The 21,500-nt window shown below is 46.5% G+C and overlaps 2 protein-coding genes and 1 pseudogene across 2 annotated transcripts; all 3 read right to left on the bottom strand.

Moving 5' to 3' along the window:
* LOC8070631 lies at nt 1,014-2,805 on the bottom strand (annotated as a pseudogene).
* Nucleotides 4,868-6,232, bottom strand: LOC8070630 (sialyltransferase-like protein 2). Its single transcript, XM_002448957.2, has one exon. It carries the CDS (start codon nt 6,217-6,219, stop codon nt 4,993-4,995), a length of 1,227 nt encoding a protein of 408 aa, XP_002449002.2. The 5' UTR covers nt 6,220-6,232; the 3' UTR covers nt 4,868-4,992.
* Nucleotides 7,555-9,123, bottom strand: LOC8058542. Its single transcript, XM_021460787.1, has 2 exons — nt 9,021-9,123; nt 7,555-8,975 (listed from the first exon to the last, which is right to left on the bottom strand). Exons 1-2 carry the CDS (start codon nt 9,091-9,093, stop codon nt 7,660-7,662), a joined length of 1,389 nt encoding a protein of 462 aa, XP_021316462.1. The 5' UTR covers nt 9,094-9,123; the 3' UTR covers nt 7,555-7,659.

The raw sequence follows: 21,500 nt of genomic DNA, 5'->3' as shown, positions 1-21,500 counted from the left end.
TTTCTGAACAAGAAGCAAAATAAATATTATGTGCAAAGAAAATGATATTTCTTTGGAGGTGGTGGTATCTAGCTAGCAGGACCTATATGAGTTAGCACCAATTGAGTAACTAAATTGTTCATTTTTTGTCAAAGCAGAAAAGGTTGTATCTATATTTCATATATCTTGTCACCTGTGTTCATACTAAACAGGAGGATTATAATGTGGGTACATAAGTTACAACTTCTCCGTAACTCTATAGCATGAGTCATCACCGTTGTATGTGTAGCTTGAACTATCCCCTAGAAAATTAAAACCTAATAACTTGTCTATTTCAAAATACCTCCCTGCCTCAGTTAGAGGTTGTTTTCAAGGCGGTTTCATTCTTTTTAGTTCAAAAAATCCAATTCAATCCTAGTGAGGTTTTTAAACCACAAAAAAATTTGAGAAAACAATCCTAGAGTAGATTGGGACACAGAAATCTAGAGTCTATGAATGTATCTCTAGAAGATTCCAAAACTAAGTTTTTTATTTGTGAAAATTAGAGGAATATCTAGAATAATCTGAAAATTCAGATAATATTCTAACTAATTGTAAACATCTTTTAAAAAACTTTCCACATCAAAACTATGGGAAGTAACCAACATGAATGCAACATACATTCATGTTAAATGCATTCATGCTAGTTGCATGCCATGTTTTTGTCATGAAAAGTTTATTAGATATAGATTAATTGTTTCAGGACTTCTCTACATTTTTTGGACATTTTCCAATTTTTCTAGAGCTATTTCTAATTTTTGAAAGCTTCTAGAAATATTTTCAAGTGGTTCAAATTATTTTATTTTGTCACGTATCCCATTCTACCAGTAGATTTTTTTTTTTTTTTGGAGTTTTTAGAAGCTTCAAGATATTTTTTTTTGGTTTAAAAATCCTATCATATCATATACATGATTTGTTTTTTTAACTAGGATATAGAGGTAATTTAAACGGTTTTGAGAGTTGAATTGAAGGAGACAGACGGTATAAATTTCAAGTTCTACGATAAAATCCAGACTCCGACAATAGCTCACGGAGCTAAAATGTACTGCGCCTTATCTTTTCTTACGAGACATGACAGAACTATAAATGAATTTTTCCTTTGTGTAGAAGAAACAAGTCGAAGATTCCAACGCTAGCAAAAGTCTTTCATAGCTTCTGAACCGATCACATCCTGTTCATGTTTCTGTTGCAAGCTGGATTGGCCGCGATGCTGGTGATCCACACCTGATCGGCGACCACCGCGTCATCGTTGTCGTTCCGATGCCACGCCCAGAACGCATGCGTGGCACCTCAAGCCGGCCGTGCCCGAAGCTGGCCTCCCGGTCCCGGAACGCCGAGATCGCCGGCTGTGCGGGTCGACGAACTTCCCGGCAAGCCCCTCCCGGTTGCCGCCGTCGCCGACGGTGACGTACACGGGTCCGCAGGGATCCTCCTTGCCGGCGCGCACACGCTGCTGCCCGCGGCGTGGTCGGCGTAGGAGCCCAGCATGAGGACGTGCACCGCGCCGCCCGCCGCGTACGTCGAAGGAGTAGTAGAGGTTGTCGCCCGACGGCGGCGAGTCCGCCCCGGCGCCGGCGCCCGCGACCGCGCGACGACGTCGTGCGGCATGCGCCACCGCGCGTTGTAGGCACGGAAGGGCTCCGGCTCCAGGACGGGCAGGCAGCCTCTCGACGTCGTGGTTGCCCTCCGTGGTCACCATCCACGGCCGCGCGCTCGCCAGCGGCTCGACGAGGCGGCCGAACGAGTCCCACCGTCCTGGATGAAGTCGGCGTAGGGGACGTGCTTCAGCGTCGAAGCTGGGACCATCCCGTCTGTCCAAGGTCACCTGCAATAACACAGCGATCGAGATACTTAAAACGGATACATAAGGTTCAGTTCCCCTGCTTTTATTTGCTTCTCTACTCTTGTAACTATATATTTTCCTTTGTTTGATGCATACTTTATTATTGGCAACTATAATTCTAAAAAATTTGAAACGCCATATGTCGTCTACCACACGGAACTTCAGCGTTTGCAATGACGATGGTTTTCACAGCAACATATCCGACTTTGCCATGTGTATGCAGACAACATTCACACAGTTGGGAAAAGATGAAGATCAATAATGCAAGATTATTGCCATGACTGCAGCACTAACAGTGCTGCAGTGGCGATTAGTTGCACCATCAGCATTCAGCAACAGTAAGGACTTGTTTACTTTCCAAATTTTTTTGGTTCGGGTCACTGTAGCATTTTCGTGTGTTTGTGATAAATATTGTCCAATTATGAACTAACTAGGCTTAAAAGATTCATTTCGGGATTTACAGACAAACTGTGTAATTAGTTTTTATTTTTAACTATATTTAATGTTTCATGCATGTGTCATTCGATGTGACGGAGAATTTTGAAAAGTTTTTGGTTTTTGGGGTTAACTAAACAAGACCTAACCTAAAGTTGCTGTGCTGTACGCTGCAGGATTTCTGGTGCTAACGACGTGGTTATTCAGAATTCAGAAACAGGTCAGGTTTGGCTCGGCGGAATGCAAAGGCCGCCGGCCGCCGCCGTAACAGAAGGAGATCGTGGAGGATAAGAAAAACAAGTATGGAGACACGGCAACGAGAGCAATAACGCCGTACCTTGCTGCGGCGTCTGGCCGTCGGCGTCCTGGAGCAGGGACGACGACAGCGTCTCCCTCGGCGCCGGCCGCACCTACGGCGACGTCACGGCGAGGCACACCGGGGTGACGGACAGGGCGACGGACGCGGCGAGGATGGTGAGGAGCGCCATGCTTCTTCCTCCCATTGGCATGGTCACTCACGCGTCACGCCTCACAATGCAAAGGTCGTCTGAATCTGAGCAGATTGTTCTAGCTGAAAAAAAAGGGAAGTAGTGGAGTGTGGAGTGTGGGGGAGTGGCCACTGGTCAGCCACCACCACCAGCCAGGGCACGAGTATTTATAAATTTATAAAATTTATAAATAAATCAATTCAAACAAGGCTACGCAGGCACAGCACAGGTGTGGCAGCCAGCCAGCTCGATGAATGGACGTATCCGACGTGGATATTTCAGGCAGGAATATCAGTCTCAGCCATTCAGCAGTGTTTTTTTTCTCACAATAAATAAGTCAACAGTATTTTCTAAGCGTTTATTTTCTGACTTTTCGTCTGACTTTGGGTGCGACTTTGACTTATTTGCTGAGCCTTGTTCGTCCTGTACTCACTTGAATTTATCAGCATTACTTTAGAGTAGTATTTTTAATAAAAAATATAGAAATAGGAAAAATATAGAAATGCAAGTGTAAATAGAGGAATTAATAAAAACATAGGACTTTCGTATGTCTAGATGTTTGGATAAGCAATGGAGAAACACAAAAACGTCAAAGGAATTTTAGCAGCAAAAATATATTGCTTTCTTAATCAACATACTTATTCCATTCTACTACTCCCTTGATTAGACGCAAGCAGCTCCCATTAATCCACTGTGTGCCTCATTCCTCATGGACATGATTTTTTCTTCATGAAGTCAAAAGGAATTCTTTTTTCCTATAGTTTTCCTATAGAATTGAAGGGAAAGGAAAGTTTTCTTTAGATACACTTCCTACAACCCAAAGGCCGCTATAGGAATCCAATTCATAGGAATTTGAATCCTATATTTTTTCTTTATTTTTCTTCCATTCCAAAGGACGACTAAATTTTTGTTAGGACTAACAATTAGTTCTAATCCACTAAGGCCCTAAGGTCATGTACATGTTAGAATTACATATATCATTATCTGCACTAATACTAATTAATGGTAGTAACTACTATTCTAGACATGCATGACACCATTTCCCATGCTTACGTGACACTTGTCAATACATAAAAAATGTTGATGGACACTTGTCAAATGTATGAAATATGCAAATGGACATGCATGACAACATTATTTTGGTGAGTGGAGGAAAGCCACTAATGGCAGTCTAGAGCCCTTGACTATGTATGTTTACATGCTCGCATGAAACTAAGTATGACTCATGCATATTAGACTCACTTTGAATGATTTCTTAGTTTACATGGAAGGCAAGTCTAGTGAGCACTCTTATTATGTTATGGGCCCCAAAAACACTAGTCTTTTTTTTCCCATTGATGTGGTGATCCAATGGTTTAGCTCTCTAGCTCATTCCAAACCCCACGTCTTCTTCTTCCTTGCTCGCTGCTTCCCACCCCAACCATCTTCATCACCCATTGCTCGATCTCCCTCTCCTATCTATCCAAAGCTCTCCCCTCACCTCCATCTTCGACGTCATTAAGGGACTTCGGCGAGCCAAAGAGCACTTTCACACTGTGGGCGTCTCATTTTTGCGCTCATTCACGGTGTCTGCACCCCTAGCCCACCCTCCTCCTCCTCCGTCTTCGGTACTCCCTGCCACCAGACCTACCACCGCAACGCTAACCTAGCTTCACTGGGTTCTCATCATGATGCCCTTGCCCTTGCCCTGTCCAACCGCTTTTCTCCACTAGCCAGCAGTGCAACTGCCGCCTCACCCATGCCGCCCCCACATCCACCACCACACTGGTCTACTGCCCACATATTCTCTTTCCCTTCTATATAAATCCACTAGGGATAGATGAACCCTAACTCGCCGAAGGCCTCGCTGGAAACGAAGATGACACAAGGAAGAGACTAAACCAGGCATGTGGCTTTCGTTGAATCACTCCAAGTGCAGTATAGTATTTCTCCAAAAATATGCTAAGACTCTAAGGGAGCGATCGAGCTAGTACTTTTCCATGCAAGGCAGCAAGTGTGAACATTTCAGTTGTAGCTTGCTACCCTCGACAATCACTAAGATTTGTCATATACGAGTCATGACTCATGAGTTCATGGCGGCAGCAGTAGCTCTTGAGATTATTAACAGCATTCCAAGCGTTATGGTTGCTAGACATCAGGGCGCACCAAGTGTCCAACAAGTCGCATAAAGCCAAACCAAACTGCATGCCCAACGTGACGACGCCGACGTCACCAGTAGAGCTTCACCGGCGGCAACACGAAACCCGGCGCCTCGCCGAGGAACGGCACCGCCTCCGGCCGCGCCTGGAGGTCGCCATAGAACTGGTACTCGGCCTCGTAGTCATGCACCTCCGTCTCCTTGCTCCGGTTGGTGTGGTAGTGGTGCTTCACCCCCGCCGCCCTCCCGAACCCGAACATGGACACCCGGTCGCACACCCCGAGCGCGGTCACCACCGCCTGCAGCCCCGTCGAGTAGTGGAAGTAGGGGTCCCTCCCGTCGCGCCGCCGCGCCCATCCGCTCGCCGGCGACCCCGACTCCGCCACGAACCGCCGCAGCGAGTAGTACTTGGCGACGCGCGCGCACAGCGCGTCGAGGCGCGCGTCGGTGAGGACCAGCCGGAACGGCGCCGCCGGCGTGGCCGTGGCGTTGCAGGCGAGCACGTACAGGAGGTGCTCGGGCCTGCTGACGTACATCGCCAGCGGCGCCGCGCGGCCGTTCGGGTGGCAGTCGCAGCCCGGGGTGGTGGCCGCCGACGGCGCGGCGCAGCGGTGGAGCACGAAGGAGTGCGCCACGGTGAGCGACGTCCTGGCGCCGACGTCGCGCGCGTGGCCCGCGACGGGGGCGTTGTTGAGGCGGATGACGAAGTCGTGCGCGTCGATCTGAGCGCCCCGGCCGGCGCCCAGGAGGATGCCGCTGTTCCCGACGACGGCGCAGGTGTGGAAGCGCCGGACAAGGCCGAGGTGGCCGGGGACGTCGCCCATGACGGCGGCGACGTTGTTGGAGCCTCGACGGCGGTGCTTGTGCGCGCGCAGGAAGGCGCGGAGCGAGGCGCGGAAGCCGGCGAGGAGGGAGCCGTCGGTCGGGAGCGTGTCGTTTGGGACGCGGAGGCGGAGCATGGGGCCGGTGGTGGAGTAAGGGAGGCGGCGGAGGTGGAGGAGGAGGTGGCGGTGGTTGTCATGGCTAGGGGAGGAGGATATCGAGGCGTGGGACAACATCGCGGCGGCGTCGGCAACAATCTGGTCGCCGCCGACGTCGATGGCCGATAGCCGGCGGAGGAGCGCGTCGTCGTCATCGGTGTAGGGGGGTTGGGACTGGGACGGGAGAAGCAGGTGGCGGCAGAAGGAGAGGGACACTAGCAAGAGCACGGCGAGGAACATGACTGGCGGGAGGTGGCGGCGCCTCATCTCGGCCGGTGCGGTGGCCGAGGTCTGGCTACTACGGGCTACTACCGCCATTGTTGAGGAAAAGCTCAGAGATGGTGAATCAGAGATGGATGTTGGGACTGCAGATGCTATCATGCTAATCACTCACTCCAGCGTCGTCACATGTTCCGTCATCTTGTGATGCTCCAGTTTAGAAACCGTCGAGGAAAAGATGGATGAGAAGGCGAAGCAGATAGATCATTGCTCATGGCAAGTCATGCGTTGCAGGCAGCACGCCTAGCTCTGGGCTCTGGCGGGCGATTAGCAGGGTGGCAGGTCACATATAGGACAAAGCGCACGCGGACTGGCAACACCAGTCGTCAGAAAACGATAATCAAGGCATGCGCATGCAGCCATGCACACGGATGATCAACACACAACCCCGGCCACTACGATCCTACGTCTTCCGAATCCGACACGGTACGTATCCCAAATTCCTGAAATCAGAATTGATTCCTATGCCTTCAACTTTATCGTAAATACTTACTTCGTACTCAAAAAATAAATACTTACTTACTGTGTAATTAGTTGTTTTTTTTATCTATATTTAGTGTTCCATGCATGTGCCGCAAGATTCGATGTGATGGAGAATGTGAAAAAATTTACAAAATATTTTGGGAAGTAAACAAGGCCTTGCTTGTTTGGCTAACGTTTGGACATGCCAAGAAGAAACAGGGAGACAGGAGCTGGTTACTGTTTAGTGTACCAAATAAGACGAAGCATGATTTGTGGCCCAAGTATTAATTTATGATTATTATTATTATGAGAATTTCTAGAATTTTTCTAACATATATATCTAGTGAGGATTAATGTGGAGACTGAGCTCTAACTAGTAACACTTAGATAAGATTTCAAGCAGAGCACAAATGTTGCATGTCATCTTTATTTCTTGTCATCGTTATACTTGTCCTTTTCAACTAATTCAGGCGGTGAAATTACTCCCTTTATTTTTAAATTATAAGATGTGTTGCTTTTCTAGATACGTAATTTTTACTATATACTTATTGGGGTGTTTGGCACGGCTCCTCACGAAGGACTTCTCCGCTTTTTACTTAAAAACAGTTTCTCAAAAAAAAAACGTTTAGCAGGGCTTCTCTGGAGAAGCTAGAGCTAGAGACGAGCCTCGCTAAACATGCTTAGATATGAACTATATCCAGATACATAGTAAAAACAACAATGTATCCAAATCTAGAAAAGTGAAAAGATATTATAATTTAGAATAAAGTTGAGTAGCACATTTTAATGATACACATTATCGTTAGGCTAGTCTCAATGGAGTTTCATTAGAGTTCATGCACATTAAATATGTTTATGTGACAGAGTATTAATGAAGAGAGATGATAAGAGTTTTATAGGACTAGAAAGAATTTTATAAGGATAAAATATTGGTATGTTGGAAACTAGATCATGAAACTAGAAGATTATTTATTTGGCATCTATGGAGAGATAGAGATCGCACGGGCACGCTACTGACTACTGAGGAGCTACCGAGGCAAGAAGCGCCGCGCGATCCATCTCATAACCAAACAGTCTTCTGCAGCACGTATGGTTGCTAACGCCGTCGGCCAGCTTCTCCAGCGATCTCGTCGCAACGTTCAACGCGAAGACGGCACTTGTCCTGCTCGTCTCCTCCTCCACGGTGAAGACGAGCGTGCCACTCTTCTCCCCGAACCACCACGGCTTGATCGGGGTTGTCCTCGCCACTTTGATCTGGGGCATGGGGATCTGCTCGTCGTCACTTGGATCGCCGGAGTTGGTAGTGGTGGTGGTGGTGGTGGTCTTGTCGCCGCCGACGGCGACGGCGTCCTCAAGCCATGAGGTTGACAAGTTAACTATGGGCTTCCCTAGGTGTCCCATAATCCCTATGTCCACAAAATTCAGTCTCCTCCCATCCGCCGACACGCCCAGCACGTGCTCGTCCAGCTCAAAACTGTATCTGTATGGCACCGAGCACACGTCCATGGCGGCCTCCGCCGCCGTGCTGCCGAGCCGCACGCCTAACGCGGCACGATGCATGGGCCAGTATGCCACGCCGTGGAGCACGACGGCCGGGCCTAGCTGATGACGGAGCAAGTGGCCGCTGAGCTTGGCACCGGGCTTCTTGCATTCGGGACCCCAGCTGCCGGTGTCCGAGGAGAAAGACCGTAGCGCTGTGAAGCCACGGCGACCGTAGGCGAGGAGTAGGCGGAAGGAACCCGGCGAGCAGCAGAGGTGGTCGTCGCCGGTGAGTATCGCGCATGCGTAGTCGTCGTCCCCGGGGAATTCCTTGCCGGAGAGGGTTGGGACCATGGCCACGTCCCCTGTCATGGGGTTCCACACGCAAAGGGTGAGGCCGTCGGCGCGCTCCTTGCGCCCGAACTGGAGGACGACGCGGCCGTTGCGGGACGCGACAGGGCGGGCGTCGTCGAACGGGGCGACTCCTTGGCCCTCGTCGCCGAGGAGCCGTGACCGCGAGGCGAATGCCGCCGTCGGGACGAAGCGCAGCTGCGTCGCACCTCCGCCCGCACTAGCGCGGCGGCGGCGGCGGAGGACGTCGTCGTTCTTCTCCTGGTGCTGGAGGAGGACGCCGATGAAGAGTTGGGGAAGGAATCCACCGCCGGGCGGCGGTGGCAGGGCACGGGAGATGGGGGCGGCGCGCGCGGCCACGACGCGGCCCCAGCGGCGGCACGTCGCGGCACAGCGCGCGGCGTCGGCGAGGCACGAGACGCGGGAGAAGATCCCAAAGAGCACGTCGTCGGGCAGAGTGGTTGCAGATGGAGGCGCGCCGCCACTCACATCGTCGTCGGATTCTCCGCGCACGTTTCCTCCGACGAGGCGGGGGCGGCGGCGGCGACGGTACGACAGCCAGCCGTCGTTGTACGGACTTCCGGAGGGATCTGCTTGGCGAGCTCGACGCACGGGCGGCATCACGCCGGGCGCCGAAGAGATGGACGGATCAACGAATAGTGTGCCGGCCGGCTAGAGAACGTATGCTCGACTCTTGGATTATACTCCATCGCAGGATTTTCGGATCGGATCTGACTCCTAGCCATAACGGATCGGGATTTGCATGCAAACTCGTTGGGCTGTTGTAAAAAAAACCGTCTTGGACACGAGTCACACGACACGGTCAAAGTACTATCTCCTTTAACTATAAAAAGACTAAAAGATGGATATTTTTTTTACAACATTCACTTTCGTCCGTCTGCCCTCTCGAGCCGTGCGTCCGCGTCCGCTTCCCCGCATTAGGAAACAGTCCAGGCGTCCGTGATCCCCTCCCCGATGAGAAATTTCAATATTTATGACTCAATTCGTGTGCCTCACAAAATTTGGGATCCAATTCGTGTGCCTTTCAATATTTAGGATTGAGTATGCGAATTGCTTCAAGATTTAGGATTTCAGTCATTTTATCTTACTTTCCTTTTTCTGAAATGTTCTCTCCTCTCCCAGCCATCTGAAAGGACCAAACTACCCCTGACTCATTATAGAATAGAAAGATTGGCTTCGTAATCTCCAGACGACCGGACGCAGGGCCGCTCCACCGCCGCTCCTACGCCCCCGACAGGGTGCCTCTCAGCCTCCCAGCACACCCATCTACCGCAGCAGAGTTTTAATCACCACCTCGTTTGTCTCTTCATCTTGCTCGTCGCCATGCTGCGGCCTTGGTCCATTGTCGGCGAGTCGCGCGAGGCCACCGGGCTCGAAGCCTCGAGCGTTCCTGCTGCGGGCACGGCAGGCACCGACGGGGCGCTGCCTCGGCCGCACGAGCAAGCTACAGTTCCACTATACCGTCAGCCTCAACGTCTTGCTCATCGTCGGCCTGCTGCCGCAGAACTTCGCCATGGCACTCGACACCGGCAACGAGCTCTGGAATCAAATGAGATCGATATGTTCTAGGACGCTAGGGGTAGTTGGTCTTTTTAGGTGACCAGGAGAGGTGAAAAGATCAAAGAAAATGAGATAAAATTGCTGAAATCCTAAATTTCGAAGCAATTCACATGCGGAGTCCTAAATATTGAAAGACAAACGAACTGGATCCCAAATCTTGCGAGGCAGACGAATTGAGTCCTAAATATTGAAATTTCTCCTCCCCGATCCCCTCCCGCTTTCCTATCACATCCACGCGAGCGCCATCGATCCCCGCGCTCCGATGGACAGCGATCTTGCGCCCCGATCCTCTCTCTGGACGTTCGTGCGCGAGCGTTGTGATCTCGGCCGCGGCCGCAACCTCTCGAGCGCTATCGCAGCCTCCGCAACAAGCACCGTCGCGACTGTACCTGGACAACAGCGACCTCTCTCTGGACGAGAACACCATCGGGACCGCGGCCACCTCCCTGGACGAGGGCGTCTCCAAGTCTGCACTGAAGGCCACTGGGATCTCAGCCTCCATCCTGAACACCAAGGTACAATCAGTTCTGACATCTCCATAGATAGTGGTCCCTGAAGATTTAACCCTTTGCTGCATAGATACAAATGTGGGACACCAAGATATAATCAGTAAACCAGACCTAGCAGAAAAAATCAAGCCTTAAGTGTACCTGAATGTTACGAGTACTATCACTTATGCTATACTGCAAGCTCATGGTGGATTTAGTTTGTTTCTGAACTGATATAATGTGCAGTGTACCTGAATTCTACTATTGCAAGCTCATGGCGGATTTTGTGTGCAGTGTGCTTAGTTTGATTGCAGTTCAGTTTACAAAGTAGCAGTTTTATTTTTGGTGATTGCAGTTCAGTTTCAGCTATAATCGATTGAAAACTGGATAAATGTTGGTGGAGTGATTCTGTCGAATCTGCGACTGTCGAATCTGTAGAATTGGGAACTAGAAATTTGCTACATTGATTTTCATCTGACTATCTACAACATGTTGCCACTTGCTAGTGGTGCACAAGTTGGGCATCATCAGATCATGCCTGTCGACAAGTATGTTCAAGAGTTCTTTGAGTAGAACAACTAAAAATGCATGCACTGTGAACACAAACCAGGATGCCAAAACACTACAACTGCCTTTGTGCCTTTCATCTCTGAATCACAATCTCTCTGCAACCACCTCAAAATTCTATATGCTAATTTCAGTATACTGTCATTCAGTTAATCTGTGCCCTCTGGAGTCATCTACCTTCTTGCAGCTAACCTGACCACCTAAGCTATTTAGCTATCATCTCCTTCTCATGGGTTGCACTACTGGCATGTTCCTACTTGCATCGTACTGCCATGCTGACTGGCTCAATGATGTAAAATGAGTTACCAGTCAGGGATCTCGAATCTCCTTGCCAATTTACTTGCTGCAACGTACAAATCCTCCATCTATATACTAACTATATATATTTCCCTATTCTTCCTTACTGCCATAGAACTCTTGATTACCATGGAAGTCCAAGCCCTCTTTCTTGCTTACTAAATAACAAGCATGAACTAGTCCACACTGCTATTAGTGATGTGTTGATACTTGATACTGATATTGGTCATCTATGCACGTTCTGTATCTGCAAAGTTGCATCTACTACTCCATTGTTTTGCATCTATAAATTTAGACTTACTTGTTTTAGTGAACACACAAATATGTTAATCTTGGACAAAGCGTTAGTTGTTGGGCAGTGACAATATTTACTTGCAGAAAGAGAAGGCCAGGTATTAATAAACTGGAGGCAAGCCCTCCTACGGCTCATTTCGGACCTTTTTTTATTACTTATTTGACTGGGCTATAGAGATTTTCGTGCACCTTTTCTACGACCATTTGAGTTGTCAATCTTTTTGTATTGATTTTTTGTGTAGTGTGTACTGCTTGTTTGGGCCATGATTTTTGACCTGGCGCTCGACCCAAACCTGGTATTTCAGGTTTTGTTTTTTGGAGAAGATTCAGGATTGGAGCTACCTCCAGACAACGATGGTATGATTGGAGTTTTTACAGTGTCACATATCATGGTAACAATCTCCCCTCTTTAGTTCTATTTCCTTTCACATCATAGAACAAGCAGTATTCACATTGTCTTCATTCATGTAGCCGTTGCAGACTATAAAGATAGTTTCAGATGCACTTCCAAAGATTATTATCTATATATGTGTACTGACATAGCAAATGATGAATCAGAACCATACTCTGCAATATTGCACTAAACTGAACGTGGCAACTGAGTCTAAATTCTCAAGCCAAAACAATCCTGAAGAACTGAAATACAAGCCATAGATTTAATAGAGGTTAGCTCAGCTAACTCAGACGGCAATGAACCCAACCATGAAAGCCCAACATTCTTTTAGATTGAGCAATGCTTTTCTTCTTCTCTATGTGAAAAGCTTACACAAACTTGAAGATAGATTGAGCAATGCTTTTCTTCTTCTCTATGTGAAAAGCTTACACAAACTTGAAGAAAAAAGACAGTAGATAATTCAGGAACAGAGTAGAGCTGAGATTTTAGATAATCTCATTACGCTGCCATTACCAGTCTCTAAATTTATCAGAACAGTTTACACACACATGTAGACTCATGAGAGTACTTGCCTACTTGGACATCTCATTTTTTAAAAAAAACTATAAATGTAAATTTTCTAAAAAAATGATATTAATACTTAGTCTCTCTTAATTGAGTCTTATTTACATGGAACTGATGTATACACCATATCAGTTATTTTTGATATTATAAAAAATATTATTTTGGACATCATATCAGCTAAAGATTATCAGAATTCAGAAGTTATTTCCTCAACGCAGGCAACTAACCTCTGAAAATAAAATTTACTATCAGACCATGTCTCTTTTATGAATGATAGATTATGAATTTGTCCATTACTGAAGCTAGCAGTTTATTAACTATATCGACCGTGTGGAAGCACAACCATCTGGTTCTTCGTGGAATCATCTATCTTCTTGCAGCAAACCTGACCACCTAAGCTATTTAGCTATCATCTCCTTCTCATGGGCTGCACTGCTGGCATGTTGCTACTTGCATCGTACTGCCATGCTGACTGGCTCAATGATGTAAAATGAGTTACCAGTGAGTGGATCGCGACTCTCCTTGCCAATTTACTTGCTGCAATGTACAGATCCTCCATCTATATACTGACTATATATATTTGCCTATTCTTCCTTACTGCCATAGAACTCTTGATTACCATGGAAGTCCAGGCCCTCTTTCTTGCTTACTGAATAACAAGCATGAACTAGCCCACACTGCTATTCGTGATGTGTTGATACTTGATACTGATATTGGTCATCTATGCACGTTCTGTATCTGCAAAGTTGCATCTACTACTCTCTTGTTTTGCATCTATAAATTTAGACTTACTTGTTTTAGTGAACACACAAATCTGTTAATATTGGACAAAGCGTTGGTCATTGGGCAGTGGCAGTATTTACTTGCAGAAAGAGAAGGCCAAGTATTAATAAACTGGAGGCAAGCCCTCCTACGGCTCATTTTGGACCTTTTTTTTATTACTTATTTATCTGGGCTATGGAGATTTTCGTGCACCTTTACCTGCGACCATTTGATTTGTCAATCTTTTTGTATTGATTTTTTGTGTAGTGTGTACTGCTTGTTTGGGCCATGATTTTTGACCTGACGCTCGACCCAAACCTGGTATTTTAGATTTTGGTTTTTGGAGAAGATTCAGGATTAGAGCTACCTCCAGACAACGATGGTATGATTGGAGTTTTTATGGTGTCACATATCATGGTAACAATCTCCCCTCTTTAGTTCTATTTCCTTTCACATCATAGAACAAGCAGTACTCACATTGTCTTCATTCCTGTAGCCGTTGCAGACTATAAAGATAGTTGCAGATGCACTTCCAAAGATTGTTATCTATATATGTGTACTGACATAGCAAATGATGAATCAGAACCATACTCTGCAATATTGCACTAAACTGAATGTGGCAACTGAGTCTAAATTCTCAAACCAAAACAATCTTGAAGAACTGAAATACAAGCCATATATTTAATACAGGTTAGCTCAGCTAACTCAGATGGCAATGAACTCAACCATGAAAGCCCATCATTCTTTTAGATTGAGCTCTGCTCCTCTTCTCTATGTGAAAAGTTTACACAAACTTGAAGAAAAATTACAGTAGATAATTCGGGAATAGAGTAGAGCTGGGATTTTAGATAATCTCATTACGCTGCCATTACCAGTCTCTAAATATTATCAGAACAGTTTACACACACATGCAGACTCATGAAAGTACTTGCCTACTTGGTCATCTCATTTTTTTAAAAAAAAACTATAAATGTAATTTTTCTAAAAAATGATATTAATACTTGTGTGTATATGAGTCTCTCTTAATTGAGTCTTATTTACTTAGAACTGATGTATACACCATATCAATTATTTTTGACATTATAAAAACCATTATTTTGGACATCATATCAGCTAAAGGTTATCAGAATTCAGAAGTTGTTTCCTCAATTCAGAAGTTGTTTCCTCAATGCAGACAACTAACATCTGAAAATAAAATTTACTATCAGGCCATGTCTCTTTTATGAATGATAGATTATGAATTTGTCCATTACCGAAAGCTAGCAGTTTATTAACTATATCGACTGTGTGGAAGCGTAGTATTCATGACTTAGACTTCTGCAAACCAATTGCCCTTTTAATTATACAGGTGAGGGAGCTATTAGTAGTTGATTGGACCTAAGAAGCTTTAGTCAACACGTGGAGCTGTTGTCCATCTTAATATATTCCCCTATGCGTCAAATGTTGTCTTTCAAAATTTAGTATCAATAATTAGCTAGAACTGTCTTACCTATTCATTTGCAAAACTTGATCATTTGTATGACTTCCGAATCCTGATATACTATTGTTAATATCTAACAATAGACTGCTTACAAAGAGCTATGATGAGTGAGTAAACGTGATACATTTTTCGTTCCTGAATTTAGTATTACTATTTTCTTATTTTATTTAATATATAGCGATCTATATGTTCTAAATGTTTATACATTGAGCAAAAAGTTTCATGCAAATTAGAAAAAAAATGATGGACTAAAACTATGCAAATTAAGAAGAGTTTTTTTTGTTGTGTACGAATAATACCACCTACTTGTATTAGTCATTGGTTCGCTTATTTGTTGTGTAATTTTTTATACCACTTCGAGTTGAATCAACCACAGAAAACACTGATGGAGGTAATAGAACACTATTAACGTATACAATGCATTTTTTCATTCAATTTATAATGTACAAAAACTTATTCACCAACGCCATATTAGTTACAGTTTCGAGGTATTTTTAAATAGTATATTGGACTCTACACGGAGATGTTATATACATATTATATATCAACTGAAAAATCATCCGTATATGTTAATCATCAGTGCATGTTAGAATTACGTCTGAAGAACAATGTCACGTAACATATTTATATTTACAATATTATATTTAAGTTTGTATATATGGCCGCTTGCGCATGATGTTCAACTTGACGCCGTGCTCTATTGCACTTTATGTGAAGAACTTTGTTTTTTTGGATTAAATGTCATTTTAACGTTGGTACCTAATTTTTACAGTATTGTTATCTTATCGTGCGATCTATGTGTTTTAAATAGAAAATGCTAGCTATCCCGTGGCAACGCACGGGCATGCTAGCTACCTAGTTAGAAATAACTTCAAAATCAAGTTGACCTTGGGGTAAAGGGTGAATAAAGGCTATAGCAACATCATTGTTTCTCCTCTGTACCCTACCAGTGACTACTCTATGCAAAGCTGGGCATCCAGGAACCATAACCCTCTGGCCCCAAGCGGGCATAAATGGTGCAGGATCAACAAAGCGAAATGCCATTTGAATCGGAGTTCACTGTAGCAGTAAATGGGGTTTTTAGAACCCAGTCGACATGGATAGAGACAGGTTTACAAGTAATGCCAAGAAGTTTGGAGGCGAACTCACCAAACGAAGGGAAGAGAAGGTGACCGGCAACGAAGGAGAGGAAGAGAGGAACGACAACAGCGTCCTCCTCGCCGTTGTCATCAAACTCTAGGGCAGAGAGCCTCTAGGCTTTACCACTCCAGGGAATGGTAGCTGGGGTGGTAGGAGAAGTAGAAAGGCCACGTAATATTTTAATGTATTCGGTCATGGAAGGAAAACTTTTCGGAGTGTGTTGTTGTGCCGGCCCACTTTCTCAGTGAAACCGGATTCTTAGCCGGGGGCAGCATTCTGGTGCCGATCTCGAGAGAATAGTGGAGAAGGTTTGCACATCCGAGAATCATGGCCGAAACAGAGGCATCGACGACATCGCAACCCAGAATGAGCCAATGAGAGACAACTAGAACAGACTGAAGGTGGAGGCCTAAAACCAAGAGGCAAATTCCTTAGGTTCGGGATTGGGCCCAGAATACCGGCAAGCATACCGTTTCTTCCTTTCTTAAAACAATTAGATCTCGAGTTAAACGGCACAGAGGCGTTACGATCCAAAAAAAAATAAGGAGAATTTAAATGCCCGATTGAAGTGTGCTCCAAAGAATTATGAGATTTGAATTTTGAAAATTCCATGGATTTAGAACTCGAGATAGGCAAGGCATTAGCACCGGGAAAGAGCAGGCAATCTAGAGTTTGTATTCCTGAACAAAATTAGGGCCTCCACCATGCTAGAGATATAGAAGAATAATTTGTAGTTGGAACACTCAAAGTTCGTATAATTCGTCTAAGTTTTGAGAAATGCCATTATAATTCGTCTATTTGGAGATCTGCCATTATAAATCTCTCCCTCGTCAATCCATGCCATTTTCTTCCCTGTTGGCACACGCAAGTGGAAGTTCCTACGCACCATCCAGAACGTCCGCTTCGCCTCGCCGTGGACTGTCGCCGCGGAAGCCAGCTACCATAGCCGCGCAAGCTGAAGCCCAGGCAACCCAGGAGGCCATGCTGGTAGGGTGCCGACGACGCCGCCAGCACGACGCCGCCCAGGAGTGGATGGGCGGGCTGCTGGTGTGCTGCCGTCTCCCGTGGCCTGTGGGGGCGGAGGCGGAGCAGCGACGCTTGGCCGCAACAGCCAGCGCACGAGCGTGCGTGGGGGTCACGCACGCCATCCGGGCCTTCCTGAGCACCACCCCTAGCCCTTCGCGAAGCTTCTCGGATCGCTACCTCTGCTCCGGACCTTGGATGGCCACCACGTCCCATCAAACGGCGCGGCCACCGGGGCTACCGAGGTCGAGACCTCGCCCTCACCCTCTCCCAGCCACAGCCGCCACGGAACGGAACCCCCCCCGCTGCCTTGGGGCTCTGTCTCCGCCTAGCCCAGGCCACGACGCGACACCCACCGAGGACCAGCCGGGTCTGCGTCGTCGACGGGAGCCGCGTCACCACCTCTTCGTCACAGCGTCAAGCCAGCCCACGACCACACCGTCCGCCACCCGGAACAACACCAAGGAGCTCCGCCAGCCGAGACCCCGCCGGGAGTTCCATCTCACGATCGCGGCATCGGCACAACCCCGCCCCCAGCCTGCTTCACGCCAAGCCACCGTCGTCCAGAGCGCCATCGCACGCGTCGCCACGGTGCCTGCGCGCGCGCACGGACACAACCCACATTGCCTCACTGCCTCCACGCCACGCTCTTTACGCCAACCTTGAACGCCATCTCGCCCACGGCCATGGCCAAGACCACAGAACCGTGATGGCAGTGACCGCAACCAAAGATCCCAGCCTTGACACAGCCTCGCCGTTCACAGATCCCGGCCGACGTCTCGCCATCTCCGCGCACCTCTGCACCCGGCCGCGAAAGCACGCGTCGCGTGCGGCACACCACGCCAGCACGGGCACAACCTCGGCGCAAATGGCAGCCCTTTGTTTCCCCCTTAGGTTTTCCCTTTTAAGTTTTAAGTGTCTTCAGTTCAAAAAATCTATAGTAAGGCCCTGTTTAGATTGGAGATAAAAATTTTTTGATGTCACATCGGATATATCGGAAGGATGTCGGGAGGGGTTTTTAGAAACTAATAAAAAAACAAATTACATAGCTCATCAGGAAACTGCAAGACAAATCTATTAAGCATAATTAATCTGTCATTAGCACATGTGGGTTCCTGTAGCACTTAAGGCTAATCATGGAGTAACTAGGCTTAAAAGATTCGTCTCGCGATTCTCAACCAAATTGTGTAATTAGTTTATTTTTTATGTACATTTAATGTTCCATGCATGTGTCCAAAGATTCAATGGGATGGATGAAAAATTTTTGGGTGGAAAACTAAACAGGGCCTAAATTCATCCTATCTCCAAAAATTATGAGACCGGTTTCATAATTTTTCTAAAATTTTTCCCTACCTCCTAGTACAGTCCTTGAGTCTAGTTGAGTTAGATTTTTGTGGTTTTATTGTTTCTTATTGGTGGTTGTCCTTGGTATTTTCCTTGCGTAGCGACGACTTGAGCTCAGATTGATTAGATGATGCACCAAGAGGTTAAGGATCCTGATGGTGGACGGCCCTAACTTCTAGAGACATTGCAAGTGTCATGACAACACGTTATCTTAGAGAATCCTATTAGGCATTGCAAGTAGAATTGCTAGCGCTTTATATTTATTCCTTTGCTAGTCTATGTGATGCATACTATTGCTTGAGCCTTGATTGAAAACCTCTTCACCCTGACATCCTAGCTTTACGCTCGCACTTACTCCCTCCATACTTGAAATTCTTGACGTTTAGGACATGATTGTGCTTACCAAGAAGTGATTAATTAGGGGGCATTTTTCCATCTCTACCCCTATTAAATAAAGTTACGACTGCTCTTCAAACAAGAAAGTTGTCTTGCTCAAGTGGCTAGAGCAGGCATTTGTGAGACCTTTTCTGCGGGGTGCAGAGTTCGAAGCCCAATCAACGCAACATTTTTGCGGAAGGCCAGTGGAGAGAGACGTGCGCCCTTTAATGCATCCGAAGAGGCCTGCAGCGCCCTTTTAATGCATCGGTGCGGCAGCCGAAGAGGCGCGCAGCCAGGGGCAAACGGGTCAAGTTTAAGCCTCTAGTGGCCAAAACATCACTTTTTCTGAAAACAGACTCTTGGCCCAGAACGTCAAGTATTATGGGTATGGAGGGAGTATGTATTTTCTACCTATTTGCTTGCATTTACTTCCATAATTATTACATATATGCCTTGTTATGTGATGTGCTAGTTAGATGGTCATGTGGTTGGTGGGCCCAGAACGTCAAGTATTATGGGTATGGAGGGAGTATGTATTTTCTACCTATTTGCTTGCATTTACTTCCATAATTATTACATATATGCCTTGTTATGTGATGTGCTAGTTAGATGGTCATGTGGTTGGTGGATCAGGGTTGGCCATGAGGCTTCCCCATGAGGTGGATGGTAGGTTGGCATGACAGGAGCGATTAATGTCGTGTGGTTGGTGGTGATTGAGGAGCTTTGGAGATAATCCTTGGCTCCTTGCCTTGACATGTTTCTTTGGTGATAGAGGATTTACTTGGGAGGGGTACACTAGGTGCATGGAGTGCCCCAAATTTGGTTGTGATGGATATGATATATGATGTGATAGGCATGTGGTGGTGGCTACTCGTGAGAGGTAGGCCACGTGATTTTGGTGGAAGGTGCTTGCTCTGGCCAATTAAGGATGAAAGCCTAAATTTAGTTTTAGATAATTGATGAAGCCTCAGTACTAACCTTCATGCTAAGTGTGTGAATTAGATAAGATTGATACATGCAAAGTGATGGAGCAAGAGAAGATCATGGTGATGATGGTGATAACCACAAGATGATCAATTGCTCAACTTGGAAAAGAAGAAAGAGAAAAATAAACCCTATGGAGATCAAGGCAAAGGTATTGCTTAGAGTTTTAGTTTTGGTGATCAAGACACCATAGAGGGTGTGATCACATTTAGGATAGATAGCCGTACTATAAATAAGTGACTTCTTTGGTTAAACAGTTATCAAGTGTCACTAGGTGTTATTAATCATGTGTATGCATTTAGAACCTAGTGTGCTAACTTAATCCTTGAAAATATTTGTGAAAATATACTAACTCACGTGCACAAGGTGGTACACTTGGTGGTTAGCACATTTGAGCAAGGGTTGAAGAGGTGGAGAGGGGTTTGGGTTCCTCTCTCCAAGCTAAGGGGATTTGGTGCTTTTGGAAAAATGAAATGCATATTTTCTATTATGTCGGAGGCTGAATTGAAGAGGAGGCAAAGTCATAGGAGTGAAACACTCACCAAATTCTAGTTGCAAAAGCGTCGAACGCTGGCCCAACGTCTGGTGCATGCTAGTGTTCTGTCTTAGCGAATAGTAGGGCATTGGCACGTCTAACGCTTAGGCACCAGATGTGGTAGGAACACTATTCGAGTGTCTGGTGTAGCATGACGTCAGTAGGGTCACGAGCAGTCGTTCATGCAGCGTGCATCCGATGGCCTACCATCACACGTGTTTGACGTGTCCCGAGTGGGTTCTAACCCTTACTGAGTAGCGTCCGATGTGAGGGTGTCGACGAAAGCTAGTCGGCAGTCTACCCTGGGGTATACCCATGGTAGTAGTTTATCGGTAGACGGTGCGCAAGCTACAAACTCGATGGTGACGCAAGACACAGACAAGGTTTTTATCCAGGTTCGGTCGCCGTGTGGGCGTAATACCTACGTCCTGCGTCTGATTGTATTGGATTGAGAGAATAATGTGTCTATGATCTGTCCTCTAGGGGACCCCTGCCCCTCCTTATATATCCTGAAGGGACAGAGTTACAAGCAAAGTATCCTATTTGGTATAATATCTTGTAGCCTTGCGGTGCACGCCGACCAGTCGTGCGCCGTATGTCTTCATCCTGTGGGCCGAGCCACCTCTGATGGTGCGGCCCATATAGGCCCATAAGGGTATAGGGGTTTATATCCCCACAGAGGGTGGTGTGTTCGGTGCATAGCACCTGACGCGTCCGACCCTCTCTAATTGAGAACTTTAACATTTAAGTGATCGTTGGAGATCAACGGGTCACGTTTGACTGAGGACATGTGACAATGATCCAAAGATGTTAGAGTAGTGTCGGATGCTAGGGTTGCGTCTGACGCGTAGCGTCGACGCGTCTAACACCCCCGATAGAGGCTATTTTCATAGCCTAACGACTCTATTCTTTAGGGACGCTTATAAATACTTAGTGGCCAGCTAAAAGGTGTCTCTCTTGGTACTTTGACATACTTGACATCCTTGTGAGCCTAAGAAAACATCTCCCACTCATCTCCATCATTGATTCATCATCATAGTGAGATTGGGAGTGATTCCAAGTGCATTTGCTTGAGTGATTGCATCTAATGGCACTTGGAGATCATTGTGGCTGCGGTTTTTTTGTTATTCTTGGTGGTTGCCACCATCTAGGCAGCTTGGAGCAGCAAAGAAGGTCTAGCACGAGTTGGTGATTGTT

The sequence above is a fragment of the Sorghum bicolor genome, chromosome 5, assembly GCF_000003195.3.
Source record: "Sorghum bicolor cultivar BTx623 chromosome 5, Sorghum_bicolor_NCBIv3, whole genome shotgun sequence".
NCBI lineage: Eukaryota > Viridiplantae > Streptophyta > Magnoliopsida > Poales > Poaceae > Sorghum > Sorghum bicolor.
This window is presented reverse-complemented; position numbering and strand designations above follow the sequence as displayed.